We start from the raw sequence: 18,874 nt of genomic DNA, 5'->3' as shown, positions 1-18,874 counted from the left end.
CTTCATGAAGCAGGAGTGATTTTTTAATTACAATTAGTCAGAAAAGACCACAGAAATATTGAAGGCTCTTACTGTGAATCTTGCTTCCAAATTATTTAAATTTCACAGGGTCAGTGGATGATGCATTTTTGCATCTCTAAATATTTTTTTCCAACCAACCTCTATATGTGTACACATGTGCACATGCCCGACAGGCCTCTCCCCCATAGTTTGTGGACAGAGAGGCCCTGGGAGAATGTGTGTGTCAAAAGGTTACGCAATCAGCCCACCACGCTGAGACAGCACAGACCTCTAGTGTGCTGTGGGGAGTGAGTGTTTGTGTGTGGGGGTGTCTGAATGGAATTGGATAAAGGGGAGGGGGTCTTCAGAGAGGGGCAACTCAGAGGGAAAATCTCACTGCAGGCTGCACCAAAGTCTTCAGTTCCTCAGATCTCCGCCCCTCCATGAATGTTATATATTGAAACCTGAAACAGAACGAGGCCTCTCTTCTTGAAGCTGTCATTGTACGACATTATGAAAGGTGAGTGCCTTCAATTACTGATTGATTATTGATTTTCTTCCCCTCAGCGATGGACAATAAGTGAAACTGTAGTTATTTAAGCTCTAATCTTAAATTTGGTATTTGATCGTTTATTTATTGGCAGCATGCTCAGTGAAAGCTGCTATTTCAATTTATCTCTGGCAATGCAAAGAAATCATGCACGGCTTTATCCAGCTAATGAAAGGGTTGCAGTATTGAAACATTACTGACATGCTCATGTGCAAAGCTCATCCTGGAATCAAAGCTCGGCTTTTATAGGTCGGTCGCTATATTCAGCACATTTTCATGCAGAACAGTTCATTCCATGCTGATAATCATGCTGCTCCATGCTGTTATCAGAAAGCAAATCAAATGGGACCAAATGTGCTGCTGATCTAAGACAAGACCTGCCTGTCTGGAATGGAATTCATCATTAGTTTACAAATAGCAAAATAAGCATAGCAGTAGCTCATTTTGCATGATTGTTCTCACATTTATTTATCAATGATATACCAGGTTTATAAATTACACCAATACGTCATTTTTCATGCCATTTTTACACACAGTTTATGCTTTTCTTGCATCAACCAGATTTATCATTTCTAACATACATCAAGATGTGCATCAGGTTGCATTCAGCATCACATGCTACAACTCTAAATCTTTATGAGGCCCAGGTAGATGCGTGACGTTGAGGCCTGTACCTTATGTAACTAACCGAGTTATGCATTAGTCTGCAATTATCCAACTGTGGCAGCAGCATTACAAATAGTTAGCACTGAGCTGCACATATTTAGAAGAGGAGCCAGATTAGTGCCTTTGTCCATGAGCGGTCACAAATACCCACAGACTCGGGCACCGTCATTGCTCCTGCTTGTACTGATATTATCAATTAGATTAAGTTACATACTGGTGGTAGTTTGATACTTTCACCTTGTTCAGAGGGTGGAATCTACTTATCTCAGTTAGGGTCACTGACATTGGCTGAGTAGTGTTGTACGTGCAAAGTTAGGATTTGGACCAATTCTAAAAAGACAGGAGACAGCTGCGGCTCTCTGGAGCTTTTGAGTGTGTTTTGGCTGATTTGGTTGTTATAGCCCTAAATTTTACTGTTTCAGTCTCAGGACTCTCATCAGCCTTGTTTCCAGCTACAGAAGGCAACAAGAAAGCTGTGATAAACTCACAGTCCTCCACCAGTTCAGCACCAAACAGCAGCCGGATGAAGTTCATGACTAGATGCTGAACATAGTGAAGCATTTAGTAGCTGAAAAGGCAGATTTTCTCTCAGGACTTAGTGGAGAACAAAGGAGTGAGAAAGGATGAGTGCATATTAGACCCACATTTGACTGGAAGCCAGAGGAACTACTCCAAATGAATATTAATGCTCTTTCTGATGGATGTGTAATTAAGCAACAAGTATGCAAACAAGTTAGCCACATCTACTTAATGGATGATGTCAGTTGTGTGTAGAGCTTGTGCTCAGTGTCCACAACTGATCAAATATCAGTTACTGCAGATAGTAAAGTATTTATCCATCCGACCACCATTACTTGATTAGAGCCTGGAACTGGCTCGGGTGGCTATTCTGTAATTAATAGGATAGTAATTGAACCCTGAGTTGAAAATGTCACAAATCTCATTTGTTTCAAAAAAGAAAAGCAAGCATGTTTAGTAAATATGGAATTTTAAGAGCAACTTAGCAGCAGCTGAAAATCTTGCTTATCTCCTGTGGTTTAATTTCACACCTCGCTGCAGCGATGTAGAAATGTGTCAGTATCGTGACATCAGTGTTATCAGGTGTGGTTAACCTCTGTTTATCTGTGACAAGGAGTACTAGTCAGGCATTGAAAACAGTCATATAATGTCTGCTGTGACCATAAAACCCTAACCTGGACCTAATGACTGAAAATTCTTAACAGGCAGCTGCTGTTGCAAGCTGGAAGGTGGAGTTTTGAAAGAAGCTGGCAGTTAGCTGGCGGGGGCATCTTAATTTCGATGTCATGTCTACCCTTAAAGTGGCACCGATTTTACATCAAAATTCGTTTGTATGCTTCGGGAGTACTGCTCCATATGTGAGATAAGTTGTTTAAAAAGCCTTGTGTGGCTTCACAGGAAGCTGTGTAACATCTGATAAATTACCTCAAGTGATGTCACTTGAGGCAGTGTCAGTTGCAGTGGAAGACTACATATCTGAAAATGGATAAAAAGCTAGTTAGAGGAGTTAGAAAGAGGTGTCCAGACCTCTGTAGGCACTCTTCATCTCTGCTTGAGGCTCACAGTTTGAGGCTGCTACCAGAATAACACATCTGAATCTCTGTCCGCACTGTCAGTTGCACTGTGGGTAATGTAGGCAACACATTTTGACAAGGAAGAAGAATGCTTGGAATAAAAAAGACAATATTGCTGGTTCTCCTGCATCCATTTCAATACCGTTTTAAACTTTCCATCATGTGTCTGACAATGTTGTAGACATGCAACACTAAATCAGTGAAGTACCGTTTTAAGGACCATCAGTGTATGGGGATAAAACAAAGCACAAGATGCAAAGGAAGTAAGCCACACATTCATTCATTCAGCCATTCAGGAGGTCAGTCACTCAGTCACTTGCTCAGTCAGTCTGCAGCTTTTCACAGAGAGGTGAAGTTGGCACTGTTTCCTGGGATAAAGCTCCAGTGTGCCTCAGTGAGGTCATTCTTAATCTTAACATCTTTTCTCTCAGTTTAGCTCTCCTCTGACGTCCTGTAAGCATCTATGTACGAAAACTATTTCAGCCTGAGCGTGCTACTATAAATATGATATTACTTGGTCTCACCTATTAAAAGGACTTCTATGTTGAGCTTCTCAGCATCCACAAAGAAACTGTGAAAAAGTGAGGCAAACTGTGATTTGGCTGCAATAGCCAGTGTGGATTCTCATTTGCCAGCAGAGAGCAGAGGGGCTGCTCCGCTTTTGTTGCACCAAGACTTCATTCCCACCAAGTACCTTCTGAAAACAAGGGGCTCTATTTTTACCTCAGTCCACAATTTGGCTCCAGTGCTGGAGATTTTGGCACTGAAAACGGGTTCAGCCCCCAACCCCATGTAGACAGCACTCATAGAGTCACACTTGTGCTCCACCTCTGCCCTTTGCCAGTAGGAGCACATTCCTAAAGGTGGCTTCACACAAGGCTAAATGGGATTTCCATCCCCTGTGTGGTTTTCAGAACTGAACTCAAAAAACAGGCAGCTTTATTGGTCCCGTGAGACCAGGTCACGCAACATGTTTTTGCAGAAAGATGAAAGAGGGGAAAGAGTTTTGATATTGATTTTTGCAACTGAATTAGTTGGAGTTGAGTCTTCTGCAGAGTGATGACCATTTTGCTCAATTTGGACTGTAGCAGCAACCAGGATATGCTTCAGAGAAAGGAAAAGGGGTAACAGAATGGCTGGTGTGAGGCCTGTTAATGCAACCTGACAGGAGTGAGCACAGTCAGTGAGCTGTCTGTTTCCTGCACAGAGAGAAATTCTTTCAGCAGCACTGGCCCCTGAACAGGATCTGGCCGAGAGCTTGACTAACTTCTACCGTGGTCACGTAACATCAAGTCATTACTGACCTCATCTCGCCCAGAAAGAGTGACATACATTACAGCTCATGTAAACAGAAGCACGCATATTTGGCACATCACACGCATAGTGGCAATTCTCCATGTGAACTAGCCAAGGTCCTGAAATTCCCTCTTCTCCCCCAGGTCTTAAGTGCATTTATTCTTCAAATAGAGCCCCTTTCATTGGCAGACCAATACTTTTCTTTTTGTATTTTGATTTGTTTGTACTTTTTATCCCAAGCAAACTAAATGTGCTTTACATCTATTACAATATCACATAAAGCAAAAAGTAGCATGTGCAGAAGAAGATAGGGAATAATATACAAGAAAATGCGAAACTGCAAAAAGAACACAAATAGAAAATAGGCAGTTATTGACCTGACGGGTCTAGTTGGAGCCAAACTGTTGCTTTAAGGACTATCTGGAGAGACTTGGAGTTCTGTTTTGTGCTGGGAGCCAACGGAGTGATTGAAGCACAGGAGTAATACGCTCAGCTACATGATGATTAGCTTTGGATTGGATTGGATGCAATTGCAGGCTTTCTGAGCAAACGGTGCTAGTTCAAATCATTTGGGTGGTAAAGCCCATAAACAGCTGTCATAGAACTTTGTTTCATAACTCATTTTCTAATTTCTTCCAGATTTGTTTTGTTTGACTGAAGAAATGTGAAAAGGGCAGAGCGATAATTCAATATTATTATTTATTGTCTGTCAGTGGAATCATGTTGGGATGATATCATATAATACTTTATAAAATTGTCAAAATGCATGATTTGGAGCAATTTTTGTTATGAACTAAGAAAATTAGCCATTGAAGTTCTTGTTTGACATACGTAAAGGGTTTTGAATCACGTAATGCATTAACAGTGGAACAGTGGTTCATCAGTTTGATTCTTGTTGGTGTGGTCAGAACAATATGAATGTGGTGATTTTAGATGGACCTGATCCTTGTGGTGAATCAGTAGGATCACTGTCGGGGGAGCAGGATTCGTCTCCAGGTGACATCATCACGAGTGATGTCATTTCTTTCTTTTCTACTCAGTCAAAGTAAAGAAAGAAGAAGTGCATATGTGCCATGGGATTGTCGCTTTAACTCTTCATCAAGGGAAATGTAATTGATAAAACAAACCAATCAGATATGCTCCTCCAGACCTTTGGACTAATGCCATTGTTGCTTTATTTTTTTTCTCTCCTCCACCTTTAGGGCACACAGACGACATGGAGAATATGTCCAAGGTGGAACCGTCCAATGGGCACAGCAGGCCGCTGGACATCGTGCCCAGCACAGAGGAGAAGATGACAGAGAGGGGTCAGTGGGGCAACAAGCTTGAGTTTGTTCTGTCAGTGGCTGGAGAAATTATTGGCCTGGGGAATGTCTGGCGCTTCCCGTACCTGTGTTATAAGAACGGAGGAGGTGAGTGCTGGAACTGCTTATTTCTTTGCTTCATGCTCAGCGCAAAAGCTCCAGTTTGTCCATTTAGTTATTTATTTTCTCACATTGGGGTGTGGTGTTGTGTAGTGTGCAGCAGTGCTGGCTGAACATCTCTCTGCACACATATTTGTATTGTACAAATCTTAAATTGTTCCACCACAAAAACACAAGGCCTCTGGAAATACCATATTTGCACTTGTTTGCGAAGCAATTGAGCTGCGGCTAAGCTTCTGAGAAGAAAGGATTTTTATAATACACAGGTTAATATTACACCGGTTAATATGTGATCTATTCTCAGGAGATCCATTAATCAGTGAAGGTAATGGTTCACTGAAAATAGGAAAATAACCAGACAGATTCTGGCAGCCAGTGAGCTAATATGTGATAACTGAGATCCTTTTTATATCCCAGAGGAAGGAATTCTGTTATTATTTTGGCGATAAGATGGATGATTTCAGATTTCTTCTATCAACATAACATTTTACATGACTTTGTATCATGACCTTCATCATGTCATTCTGCATTCTGAGATCATATTGAGGGGTATCTGAGTGAACTGTGTGTTTGTGCAGGTGCCTTCTTCATCCCATACCTCATTTTCCTGTTTGCTTGTGGGATCCCGGTCTTCTTCCTGGAGACGTCTCTGGGTCAGTACACCAGTGAGGGCGGCATCACCTGCTGGAGGAAAATCTGCCCGTTGTTTGAAGGTAATCTACCTCCTAGTATTTTCCCAAGAAAGATAATTGAATGGATGGATGATGTTAAAAACAAACCTATAAACTTCAGTGCTATGTATTACCAAGATCTGTTTATTCTACATTTTTATGACATACACACATTAAGATGTTTCCTGCACTTTGTAAAGGTTTTGTGAGGGGAAGCATCCATCTTCGTGATATTTTGAATGTAAATATGAGTTGTTTGTGCTCCACACAGACAGATTTATGAGAACAAACCAATGACACCATCTAAACATGTCTGTACAAGAATGTGGGATGAGGGAAGAATTTCCGCCATGCATGTACTATGTGTTTATGTGCATGTATTCATTTTCATTGGACACTATGTGCAATTGTGTCCATACGGTAAATGTGTGACTTTGTGTGTGTCTGTGTGGATGCAAGCATGTCAAATAACCAGTATGCATGTCACACAGATGTGGGATGGTGGTGCATGCGGTTGTAACAGCTGCCAAGCAACCATCACTGGCTGGTGTTCCATTTTCTGCCTTCTAATAAGTCTGTAATCAGCCGTAATCATAACCCACAGAGGGTGACGGCTGGTGGAGAGTGGAGGCAGGCACGCAATCATGTATTAGAACAAGAGTTTTACTTAAAAATGTGTCTGTTATAATTTACCCTGCATTTAATTTGCTTCACTGTGATGCCGTCATTTGACAGGGCAGCAGCGGTGAGATGAGGATGGGTTTAGTTAAATGCTGTGAGGATGTGCGTTTTCCAAGGTTAAATTATCCGTCTTTGTTAATCATGAATGGGACTGTCAGGGAGCTCAGAAGCACTTCTGAGTCACTTGAGATAAAGTGAAGATAAAGTAATTGCTTACATGTGAAACTACGAATATGCTGCAAATTAAATTGAATTTGTGGTGTTCTCAGGCTGCTGGCAAATACAACGCCGCAGCCAAACAAGTTTGTTTAATGCTGTCCACAAGATTACCTGCAAAACAAGTTCCTCCACATTAGATGTATCACTGTTAAGGCATAATGTTGTAGGACTGTTGTAACATATACAGTAGCAGTTGGTCACATTGTTGCTGAGATCCAGGTGACTTTAGGGGACGTGAAAGAGAAGTGAAAACTTCTAGAAGTTAAGATGACCGCAGTGATCAAAGCATTAGCGTTTCCCAGTTTCTTGAAAAAAATGCTGGCAGCACTCACTCTGAAACTTGATGTTTTTTGTTCCAGGAGTGGGTTATGCCACACAGGTGATTGTCGCTCTGCTGAACATCTACTACATCATTGTGTTAGCCTGGGCCATCTTCTTCCTGTCCAACTCCTTCACCTGGGACCTGCCCTGGGCTTCGTGCAACAATACCTGGAACACAGGTGAGACACGGGACACTCTGTCTAAAGCAAAAGATGTCCTTCTGGTAGACATATATACTCTGTGTGTAATCATTAACCAGGCCTCCATGTTGGCATGCTTCTGGAGGTCTAAATAAACATGTGGCTTTATTTTCCACTTCATGTTATACTTTGTTATTATTTCTATTTTCATCATTATTCCATCTCACTTTATTTTCATCATCAAGTGGATTTTATTCTCCATTTTATTTTTCATAAATTTTTGTTTCCCTCTTTTTATGTCCATTCTGTGTGAAGCAGTCACTTTGTGCATGTCATTTCTTTGTTGTAAAGCACTTTGTGCTGCAAGTCCTGTATGATAGGTGCCATATAAATAAAGTTTATTATTGTTATTATGATTACTATTTTCCAATAGCGTCATCATGAGCTTGAAATTTTTCATTTTTTATTAATTGTCCCAAGAACTATTGGAAATATTACCATGATGTTTTGCACTTTACAGTATTTGAACTGTAATAAGTTTGTTTTGGTGTCTTTTATCACTTGTTATCATCTCTTTCTATCTACCATCAGATCAAAATGTTATTTGTCCAATATGTTGGTTTTTGACCAAATACTAGATACTAATGACATTCCTATCAGCTCCAGCTATACTTGTGTTTAATGCTACTTAGCGAATGTTAGCATGCCAACACCCCAAATTAAGATGGTGAACAGGATAAACATTTTACTTGCTAAAAATCAACATGTTAGCACTGAACTGCTAGCATGGCTGTTGCTTTTTAGTGTTATTTGTATTTAAGTTATAAACAACCCTAATATATTGTTCCTCTTGTTTCCTTCACCATTTCACTCATTTATAGTTTCATTTTATCTTAAGGGTCTGAATGCTCCGACACCATTTCATTCCTCCTTCTCAGTGGCGTATAACATATAGCAAAGTTGACATAAATAGATTCACACACCAAGTAGCTCCCGTTAAAAGGATTTTAATGCAAGTGACGTTTCGAGCGAAACGCTCCTCCTCAGACTTCTGTTCTGCATTGTTTCACTTGCCTGCGTGTAACTTGGAAACCTCAGAGAAAGCTTGGATTTCTTCACAGCATTGAATGTCTTTTTGTCTCTCCTTCATTCAAGATTCCTGTATGGCATTTCAGAGGGGTAATAGCTCCATCAATCACCATGAGAACACCACCTCTCCTGTCATTGAATTCTGGGAGTAAGTGTTTTTTTTGTCTGGCCATGTCCTCAAATAACCGTAGGTGACAACAAGTTCCACAAATTTTCACCCTAACAACTAATTTAGAGTTGTATTCTATTTTAAATCTTCTGTTTTAAAAATGCAGGATTTTTATATGCGATACAACTTGTTCAAAGGTTTTTGCAGTTTTCTCACATGGCATTTGAATTGCTTTTGAGCCTGTGCTTCTGAGCTCCTGAGAGCATTGATAAAATGCTGTACTGGTGTGAGTGTAAATATGACTGAAGGAGGTGAACATTTTGTCTCTTTGTGTGTGTGCCCCAGGCGAAGAGTGCTGAGAATCTCCTCAGGTATTGATCACATTGGCTCTCTGAATTGGGACCTTGTTATCTGTCTGGCCGTTGCTTGGGTCATCTGCTACTTCTGCATCTGGAAGGGAGTCAAGTCTACTGGCAAGGTGAAACCTCCCCTCCATTCATGGTGTTCTGCAGCATGAATGGATATATAAAGGCACCTATTACGCTTTTTTGCTCAGGTTTTGATCGTTACATGCTTGCTGTGTGGTTTGGCTTTCCTCACATTTGCAGGAAATTATGCATATTTTACAGTGACAGAAGGAATAAATAGTACACAACCTGGGCAGCTAGCTAGTTAGCTACAGCATTGCCACAGATTTAACACAATTAGTCAAATGTGAGCTCAAACATTCAATTTCTGAAAGCACTGTCATAAGTCCTGCAGACCTGTATGTGATTAGGAGGTGCTGCTGTCTCCTTTCAGGTGGTTTACTTCACAGCCACCTTCCCTTATGCTATGCTACTGATCCTGCTGGTCAGAGGGGTTACCCTGCCAGGAGCCTCCATAGGAATCCACTTCTACCTCTACCCCGACCTGGGACGGCTGTCTGACCCACAGGTAGGCTGGAAATGCACTTGCTTTCAAACATACATGTGTGTTTGCTTTATACAACTAAAACAACTATGAGTCATGTCTATAAGACTTTTAATGCTTTCCAAAATGATTTGACGTCACAATCTGGTACAGTAATGCCTTGGGATACGCAGCCCTACAGATTCATTAAATACATCCACAACGAAATGGCCATCTTCACCGTTCATCGTTGCGAGTATTTTCAGCATATTTCCAAGAACTCAGAGTTACTCAAAGTGTTTCAGGTCATGTCAAACCAACCCATCCACCCAGGCTCTTAAAGCATATCTCTGCTGTTTGATTTCACAAAGACATTAACGGAGAACATGCGAAACTCTTGCTGAATCTAAGTCTGGCAGAGGGTGATCTGGAGATACAGAAGCCAATCAGAAAGATAAAAGTTGGTGGTTACATCAGAACCATGTGGGGGAAGTTGCTATGAAGTGGCATGATCATTATGGGTTGTGTCTAAAGCTGGCAGATCAGGTATTTAAAGCTCTTTATTGACTTCCGTCCTGGAATAAATACAAGATATTACACACCATCTGACCATCTGGTATCTGCTCGCTTGACGGTTTTGTTACACCTCTTGTCTGAATGTGCTCATAAAAGCTACACTGTCAATAAAGCAAGTCCTTTTAAGTGCCCTCCAGAATTATCAGCATGAGCGCTTCTGATCAGCTTCCCGTTTGGCTGAGGTGTAGTTACGTTTAGGCAAACAAGTGTATGTGGATATGATCAGGTAAAGATTGTTGTTTTCCTGCCCACATCTTTACTGTGTTGTTCACTCTCACCACTCTCATGGTGGAATTCTTGGCTGCTGCAGAAAAAGTTAGCAACTAGCTGTGGAGCATTTAGTAGCTTGCACTCATCAATCATCTTGGACTTGCAGTCATCAGGTGATCAGAAATTCGACAGCAAATAAATTCTTATGTTGGGCCATATTTATTAGATGCATAGGTATATGACAATGCTAACAGGTTTGTCATATGCCCTTAAATGGTGCTAATTATGTCAGTGTTGTTATCACAGTTTGTTTCTGCTGATCCAAAGTGGACAAAAAAATCAGTCACTGTAAGTTTAAGACAGGATGCGAACTGTGTCTGTTTTTTCTGCATCCATCCACTCCTTTAACATTTTGTGTGAAAATAAACACAAGTTGCCTTCAGCAGTTTTAACAAACCAGCAATGCTGTCACCACTTTTTCCCGAGGGGATCGTGTCATTTGATGTGTCCAGCGGACTGTCAAGGACTTGTCCACTGCTGTAGGAAAAAGAGTGGATGGGGAATAGTGGTGGTACCGGGATTTAACAAGCTCTTCTTTGCTTGCCGTTAGATTGCATTCAGTGTGAAAATCTAAAAGAGGGACCCTCTTCAATCCCTCTCACAGCTCTGAGGATGAATACAGGCCTGGTGTTTGCAGGCCAAGACAAGCTAGGCCATCGGAGTTGGTGCCTTGGGAATACCTACCTTTGTGTAATGTGCTTGTGTTGTTGGTTGGACCCCCAGTCAATCAGATCTTCAGTGCTGGCTTCCACCTATCTAAAACATGCCCCAGTGCCCCAGGAGCACTTCACCAGAATTGGAGCTATAAAGAGAAACCTAATTTGAATTTTGAAGTGTGAGTGTTGAAAAAGGAGGGTGGAGAAGTGCTGTGCTTTATGCCTCAGAGAGACCAGGGTGGATAATAGGCTTTGCTGGGTGGGTGATGTCAGGATGATGGGGTTGAGAGGGCTAGAGTTTCGGGATTTGATAGATGCATTTGGGTGTTATATTGTGCTTTTAAAAAGAGATTAGGTGGTGTGAGCCTGTAACTCTTTCAGTATGAAGGGTACATGGCAGGCTGTGTGAAAATCGAGCTTACAACGGACGTCACTGAGTTGAAAAGGCTTCATAACTAACTTTTCTGTGACTGTGGTGCTGCTGGAGTGGAGACCGGTCTCCAACACATCATACAGTAAGAAACTGGTGTTTAAGCATGTTATTTATTTGGTGATGAAATGTTCTCTGGTAGGACACATCTTCCAAGTACTAATACATGTTGTTTTATCAAACAGCAAGCACAGTCCTTTCTCTCATGTTCTATGGTGGTTCTATTTGAATACTGTAATTATCTTTTATATGAGATCTGATTTCGCTCAGACAGCCCTGACAGCTCATCAAAAGCTGCATGAAATCATGTGCAGCATTTCTTAAAAAGACACATTTTCAAGGCTGACTCTTGTACATACTTGTATAAATGTCCATATTTTCAGCACATACAGTAAAAAACAGGAACAAAAAATGATATTTTGTCTTATGCCTGTATTTAAATCATTATTAATTTGTCATTTTAAATGAATTTTCTCTGTTTGATGATCTTGTGTCTGTTCTGTCCTAAGGTATGGATGGATGCTGGAACTCAGATCTTCTTCTCCTATGCCATCTGCCTGGGTTGCCTCACCGCTCTGGGAAGCTACAACAAATATAACAACAACTGCTACAGGTAAGGACTAAAATGATAATGCATTTGACATTATGATCAACTGCATATTTTACTGTATTTTCATATGAAAGGAATCAAATCTCCAGTCCAGACTGTCCTCAGGCCATTAATACAAGCTGTTCCTCATCATTAAATGCCCCTCTCTGTGTTATTTCCAGGGATTGCCTGTCCCTCTGTTTTCTGAACAGCGGTACCAGCTTTATTGCAGGTTTTGCCATCTTCTCCATCCTCGGCTTTATGTCCTACGAGCAGAACCTGCCCATCTCAGAAGTGGCTGAATCTGGTTGGTTTTTCTTTTATTAAAAAAGGTCTCTGCACTCATGCTGCTGTGCCATCCTCAGGAAAATTACCTGAGACATGTTCTTTAGTGAAGAGCTTCTATTTCTGTTGATTTACTTTGGTTGAATTATTTTGAAAGACTTAAGATGGATGCAATGCTTGAATTGATGGATTTCTTTCAGCCTCTCAATGGTTTTAATTGTATTGATCATATGATACAAGCAAGAATGGCCTATAATGGTATTTTTAATGAGAAAATAACTTCTAAAATCTGCCTAACTCAGGTCCAGGTTTGGCCTTCATAGCCTATCCTCGTGCTGTGTCCATGATGCCTTTCTCCCCTCTATGGGCCTGCTGCTTCTTCATTATGATTGTCTTTCTGGGACTGGACAGCCAAGTGAGATCATCACCACACAAACACACACAAACAGAGAAGCAACATAGATAATTTATTCATTTATAGGTCAGCAGCACACACACTCACATGCACAAACAAACACACAACATACCAATGTGTTGCTTCTTTCTCGATCAGTTCGTGTGTGTGGAGAGCCTGGTCACAGCCATGGTGGACATGTATCCCTCCACCTTCCGGCGTAAAAACCGCAGGGAGCTCTTCATCCTGGCAGTGGCTGTGGTATCCTTCCTCATGGGGCTCATCATGCTGACAGAGGTGGGTCTCGGTGACCTCATTTCATAATGTTTTTAAAGAACAAGATGACAGAATAAGCATGTACGTAATCTTGCCCAAAGGATCGTAACTGTACACCCGTCAAGTTTTAAGCAAAACCACCTTATTTCAAACCAGAGTTCAGAGTTAGCACTCAGAAACCTCTTTTTCAAGATATTGTTGAATAATCAGCTGTAAAATACTGTTGTGTTTGAAAGTGAAGACTTTCTTGTCTTTGAGATTCTAAGTAGGTTGATGAGAATCTAAGTTATGTTACAGTGAGGCTGCCTATTTCTGCCCACCACAGCTTCATGTTAGCAGCCTTCAGTCCACAGAATCCCCCAAAGTCCCTTCCTGTCCACCCAGTTGTTTCTTTAACTGTGTGCTGTCTGATCTCCCCAATGAAATATGTTCTGTTTAGCACTTTTCAGAATTATCTTCATGTGCCTTCCATGGCTTTCAAAGTATGCAGAGTCTCTGTGTTTCTCATTATTTGACTGTTCTCCTTTGCTAGTTATACCTACAGGCTTATAAGCCCATGTCTGTCTCCACAGGGAGGCATGTACGTCTTCCAGCTCTTTGACTACTATGCAGCCAGTGGGATGTGCCTGCTCTTTGTTGCTATTTTTGAGACTGTGTGCATCGCTTGGATTTATGGTGAGTGTGTTGGCCAGGCTATTCAGGAATGTGAATGGGGGTATTTAAAAGACAAAGGCTTTATTCTCACTATATTCAATATTCACCCCTGTCCACACTGCCCTCTACGTTCAGCCAATCAATAACAATGAGACCTTCTTTTTTCTTTGAGGCATGAGGCTGAGCGAGGGGAATGCTGTTTCAACCAGTTTGCACAAAACCAATAATAATAAAATGAATTAAATGAGCTAAAAATCACATTAAAGCAGCATCCTCTGTTAAGGTTTGTGGTTTCTAAGCAGTCATTTCTATCAGTCAGGAAGATTATTAATGTGCTGTGTTCCTTCTTCCCTCTCTGCTGCTCAGAGAGAGTGAATCTTGCCACAGATAATAGTTGGGTATTGATGTAAATCTCCACTGCGTTTCCCTCATTTTACAGGTGCCGACCGTTTCTATGACAACATAGAGGACATGATTGGCTACCGACCCAGCCCTGTCATCAAATACTGCTGGCTTTTCTTCACCCCTGCCACATGCTTTGTGAGTTTCACATTCAGTTTCAATGCGCATGCTTTACAGCACTCTCCTGAAGGAAGAGCAGCCTCTGCTGGCCAACACTGAAAATGCATTCAATTTGATCTTTGATAAATAGAGCTTTCTTTATCTATATCTTAAAAATCAAATAGGGATTAAGGTTGAGGTTAAGGATCACTGTCAGGTATTTACTAGTCTTTCAAATGTCTGGTATGTAGCACAGTCAACATCCATCCATACAGAAGCATGAAATATCTCTCTCTGTCTCGGTTATCAGGGAACCTTTGCTTTCGCCTTGATCAAGTACTCACCACTGAAATACAACAATGAATACGTATACCCATGGTGGGGCAATGGCATAGGCTGGATCCTGGCCCTGTCCTCCATGCTGTGCATCCCTCTCTGGGTAGCAGTGAAACTGTACTACACCCCTGGAACACTGAGAGAGGTAGGTTTCACCTAAAAACCAGCCTTTCTGGATGCAGTCAAATAACTGGATCTGCGTTTGTCATTCCAGAAGAATGAACCGAGAAAAGATCACAGATACCTGTGAAAATAGTTGTGTTTAAGCTGCCCTGACCAATGTTTTTGTATTAACAATGGCTCACATGAGTATTTGTATGTGTGAGGGGTCGCTCGTAGTAACGAACCCACAGAAAATGATCCCCCGGCTCTGCGGTCCCCCTCAGCTCTACTACAGAGTGTTTAAGTTTCTTTCAGCTTGCTGTTTTGGTTTCACGGCCCACAACTTTACTGGCTCAGTCTCACCAGTTTCACTGCCCATGATTCCAGACAAATATTTTCAAAGCTCTGGTAAGCCCACTGGACAATACCTGCCCAGCACCAACTGGCAGAGAAACAAGGTTAGCAACTAGCTGAACAGTGGAGGGTAAATATTTGACTTGTATTCATTGCATGGCCACGAATGTGCCTCCAAATGACAGCTGCTGTTGCTCTGTATCTGCTGGATGTGTAAATAGGTGACTGCTTGCTAACACATTTGCAATTAGAACTTTATAAGGCCATAATATGTCAATACTATGTTTCCAGCAAGCTGCACTGCTCCAAGTGGTCAAACAAATTGATCAGTAAGTAAGAACTTGGACTCTGTTGGAGCTATGTGTCTTTGTGATAAAGCTTAAACATGGCAGAAATAATCAAACAGGCCTTCTTGTGGTCTACTGGTTAAGGCATCGTACCAAATAACTACCATTGCATTTCTTCAACCCCTTCATGGTTGAATGATTTTTTTCCATCCACAGCGTCTTGTTCTCTTGACCACTCCGTCCACCGAGTTACCGAAGACAAAGCAGGAGCAGGAGAAGCTGCTGGCCATCTTCGCAGCAGACGGCGACAGCCTCCATCAGAAATCACCTCCCACTAAGGACGGCTACTTCCCCGTTGACGAAAAGGAGTCTCATTGCTAGAGACTTTCGGCTCGGAACCAGAGCCTCGTAGGGGTCAGAGGTCACTCCTCAGCTTTGACACTGTCTGGTCCCATCCCAACTCTCTCTGCAATACCTCACCAGACAAGGTGGCGAAACGGGCACAGTGCAGACTCTGAGTCACCTGACCTGTAACTACTGATCTGCTGCTGGAGCTTTGTGCTTCAAACACTGCCTTCAGCATCCAGTACCTAAAGAATTACATCCTTTTTTTGGAGAGCTGATCACCATTTCATTTGCCAGTGGCAGAGTCACTTGTACATTTAAAAATGTGGCCATTGTTGTTAGGCAGTGGCTAAGAATTTACATTTGATTGTGTCTGCTTTCTAAGGAAGCTTTTTTTTTTCCTGTTATGGACATCTCTAATGTTCAGTTAGTCTGACCTGGCATTCCAGTTACCTTATTGATTCTAACATCTGCTGTGAATGGAACACAAGGGGTGTCACATGAGTGCACAGATCATAAAAGCTAACATGTGTTTGTCGGTACAGGTGCACTGTGTAGAAACACCTCGTACAATGCAGCAGCGCTGAAGTGTCCACTTGCTTATTGCAGCCAGGTGCTCTTCATCAGTTCATGAGTCTGATGAAGAGCCGTCGGGCTTGAAACGTCACCTGAGTGCAATAAATAAGCCGACACTGGAGCCCTCCATCGTACGAGCTGTTTATTTGTGTATTTCATGACTTGTTTGCTTTCCGCTCAGCCTTGGTTTGGATGTGCATGCATGCTCCTGTTTGTGTTGTGTATTCCATCCACCAATCTGATCATGCTAATGGTAACAGTAACTGTTTTTACTGTATGGTAGAGAGTTATCAAAATTTTCTAATGAAAACAAATCCTACAAAAGCATACTAATAACCAACGCTCGATAATGAAAGAATTGGAATTTAAATGTACGTGTAGCTGAACTCACCACAACTCAACTCATTAAGCTTTGCTGTTGCTTTTTCAGATCAACATCATGTTCATTTATTCAGCATGTTTTTATTTCTTTTGCTTTCACGAACATTGCAAAGCTGCATGAATATTTTCTTTTTCCAGTCTTCTGGCACGATTTTAATTTAGTGGGTTTTGCCTTATCTCTAATGCATTGGATCATATGACATTAAAATTAAATGTAAAGTGCCTGAAGGAGACAGCTGTGCCACTTAGATAATGTGAACAGGGCAGACTGGTTGAAGGGTTTCATTCCAAAACAAATATCTCTCTTGTTATTTCTTTTTCTGCTGTACGATAATGAACTTCAGCCTGTGTTTCTGTAGATGTTGGGATGAATATGTGATGATTGATAGGGAACACCTTTGTGTGTATAACTTTTATATGCTAAAATTATTTTTTATGACTGAATAAAAAATACCTTCATTCGAAACGTACATTTCTGTTTAAATATATTTTGTGGGACATAGAATCAATTATTCAGTACATGAATAATTTTGAATGGATTTGTGTCTGTTTTGATTCCATCTCATTCTCAAATCTATATCTATCTGTATTTTATACCTCATTTACTATCAGGTAATTTTTGAAAGTATTTAGGAAGTTAGGGAAGTTAAGGTGTATGTAAGACAAAGTGCTGGCTTCAAGAATGTTTTGTTATACAGAACTTTGCATTTAAAGCGACATATTGCTAAGTTCAAACATGGACAACAAAGTGAAATGCAATATATCTTGTGGACAGCTGACGTGTAATTGATAAGCACTTCATAGTTTGCTGTTTCTTACACCCTTAATTCCCTTAAAAGATAAGTATCTGAGCATTGCCAAGTTAGTGTAATGTATGTTCAGTAATTGAATTTCAACACATTTTCAGTGATCCTGGTAAAAACACTTTAATATGGACAGTGCATTGCAAAATGTAACATATGTCTAAACTTGACGTGTAAATGGTTGTTGGCTGCTACATTCCAACAATTCAACCCCCTATATTCATCTATATCTGTGTTAACACTTACAGTAACACCCACAGTGCCATCGACTCTGCAGCTTTGATAGACTTGTCATGCAGCCTCACAAAGCTCAACACGACTGTGTGAATCCTATAGATATAATAATTAAAATAGTAGGTTGAGTCCATCATACCAGTTCTAAGAAAAAACAGATGAATCTGTCATCTTTTCAATCTCAGGTTCAGTTTTTTTATATAATTTCCTCTGGAATGCAAAAAATATGTTTTACTTTTTTATGCAAAAATCCATCGGCTGTACTTCAGTGGATAGTGTGCTTCCTTATCCCTCGCACATTGAAATCAGCAGGCCGTTTTGGGTGGTTTCACATCAGCAGGATTCTGGAGTAAGACATGGGTTTACCGAGACACAACAAATCTTAATGGCTTCTATAAGAGGTTATTTTTAGTCAGTGACGCTGGGGAAATGGTGCTTTGCGCTGTCATGTCTTCATATCTCAAAACACTGTAAATCTCCAGAAATATTAGGAATTGCTTGGGGGGTATTCCCTTTTAATGTTCTGACAACATTCAGAATGCGGCGCTAACATAAAGTGTATGTCTCAATTTGACAAGTTCATGAATGCGTGCAGAATTTATTTAAAGGTAATGCCGGGATTCAAAACACTCAACTGGAACAACTACACACGTCCTCATCAGACGTTTTTGCAGCAGTGGTTTAAGGCAGCCAACTAATCTGAGAGTAACTCCACTTCACGTAAGGTATAAAAAGCTTTGCTGCTCTCTTGTTGCTGCTCTCAGCGCTGTTTGTTGTTTTCCCTTTCATCCCAATTCAAAAGGATTTAAGGCAGTGTGGAAGTTTGAACACCAACTCCCGGAGGACAAGAGCTGTTTCTTCAGCAAGACAACACAGAACTCCAGCAGCCCGAAAAACATGTTTTTAAAAGCAATGGGTGGAGGGTCTCTTGTAAGATGAGCAACTCATACAAGTTGAATATTGTTAAAAAATGGAATTGTTTCTTGACTTCATTTAGATTAAAAATGGAAAAAAATTAAAATGTTTCTTCTCAAAACTATGCAGTGAAAAAGCAGTGAAATCTGAACAAGGACCAGAAGGGAATCAGGAACCTGGTGCAGTCTGTTTACTGCTATGGCATGACAGAGAAGTGCCTCTCTGCACAGTCAATAAGTGGGCTCCTTCTGGTTGTCACTG

The 18,874-nt window shown here is 41.0% G+C and overlaps 1 protein-coding gene across 2 annotated transcripts; it reads left to right on the top strand.

Moving 5' to 3' along the window:
• The first annotated feature begins 382 nt into the window (after positions 1–382).
• slc6a13 (solute carrier family 6 member 13) lies at positions 383–17,130 on the top strand. Of its 2 annotated transcripts, none has more exons than XM_076733466.1 (15): positions 383–520; positions 5,307–5,516; positions 6,107–6,241; positions 7,459–7,599; positions 8,716–8,797; positions 9,104–9,236; positions 9,560–9,694; positions 12,091–12,194; positions 12,353–12,477; positions 12,758–12,870; positions 13,009–13,146; positions 13,698–13,800; positions 14,219–14,319; positions 14,591–14,761; positions 15,576–17,130. In XM_076733466.1, the coding sequence occupies exons 1-15, from the start codon at positions 514–516 to the stop codon at positions 15,738–15,740; spliced, it is 1,863 nt and encodes a 620-aa protein (XP_076589581.1). In that variant the 5' UTR covers positions 383–513; the 3' UTR covers positions 15,741–17,130. The 2 variants fall into 2 exon arrangements, with proteins under 2 accessions (XP_076589581.1, XP_076589582.1); XM_076733467.1 differs by having other exon boundaries at positions 425–520; positions 5,316–5,516.
• The last annotated feature ends 1,744 nt before the right edge of the window (positions 17,131–18,874 follow it).

Source organism: Chaetodon auriga, chromosome 6, assembly GCF_051107435.1.
Source record: "Chaetodon auriga isolate fChaAug3 chromosome 6, fChaAug3.hap1, whole genome shotgun sequence".
Taxonomy (NCBI): Eukaryota; Metazoa; Chordata; class Actinopteri; order Chaetodontiformes; family Chaetodontidae; genus Chaetodon; species Chaetodon auriga.
This window is presented reverse-complemented; position numbering and strand designations above follow the sequence as displayed.

Coding starts and splice junctions, on each gene's coding strand:
- slc6a13 (XM_076733466.1), top strand. Junction 7,600..8,715: donor CAACAATACCTGGAACACAG/GTGAGACACGGG, acceptor CCTTCATTCAAG/ATTCCTGTATGGCATTTCAG. Junction 13,801..14,218: donor GTGCATCGCTTGGATTTATG/GTGAGTGTGTTG, acceptor CTCATTTTACAG/GTGCCGACCGTTTCTATGAC.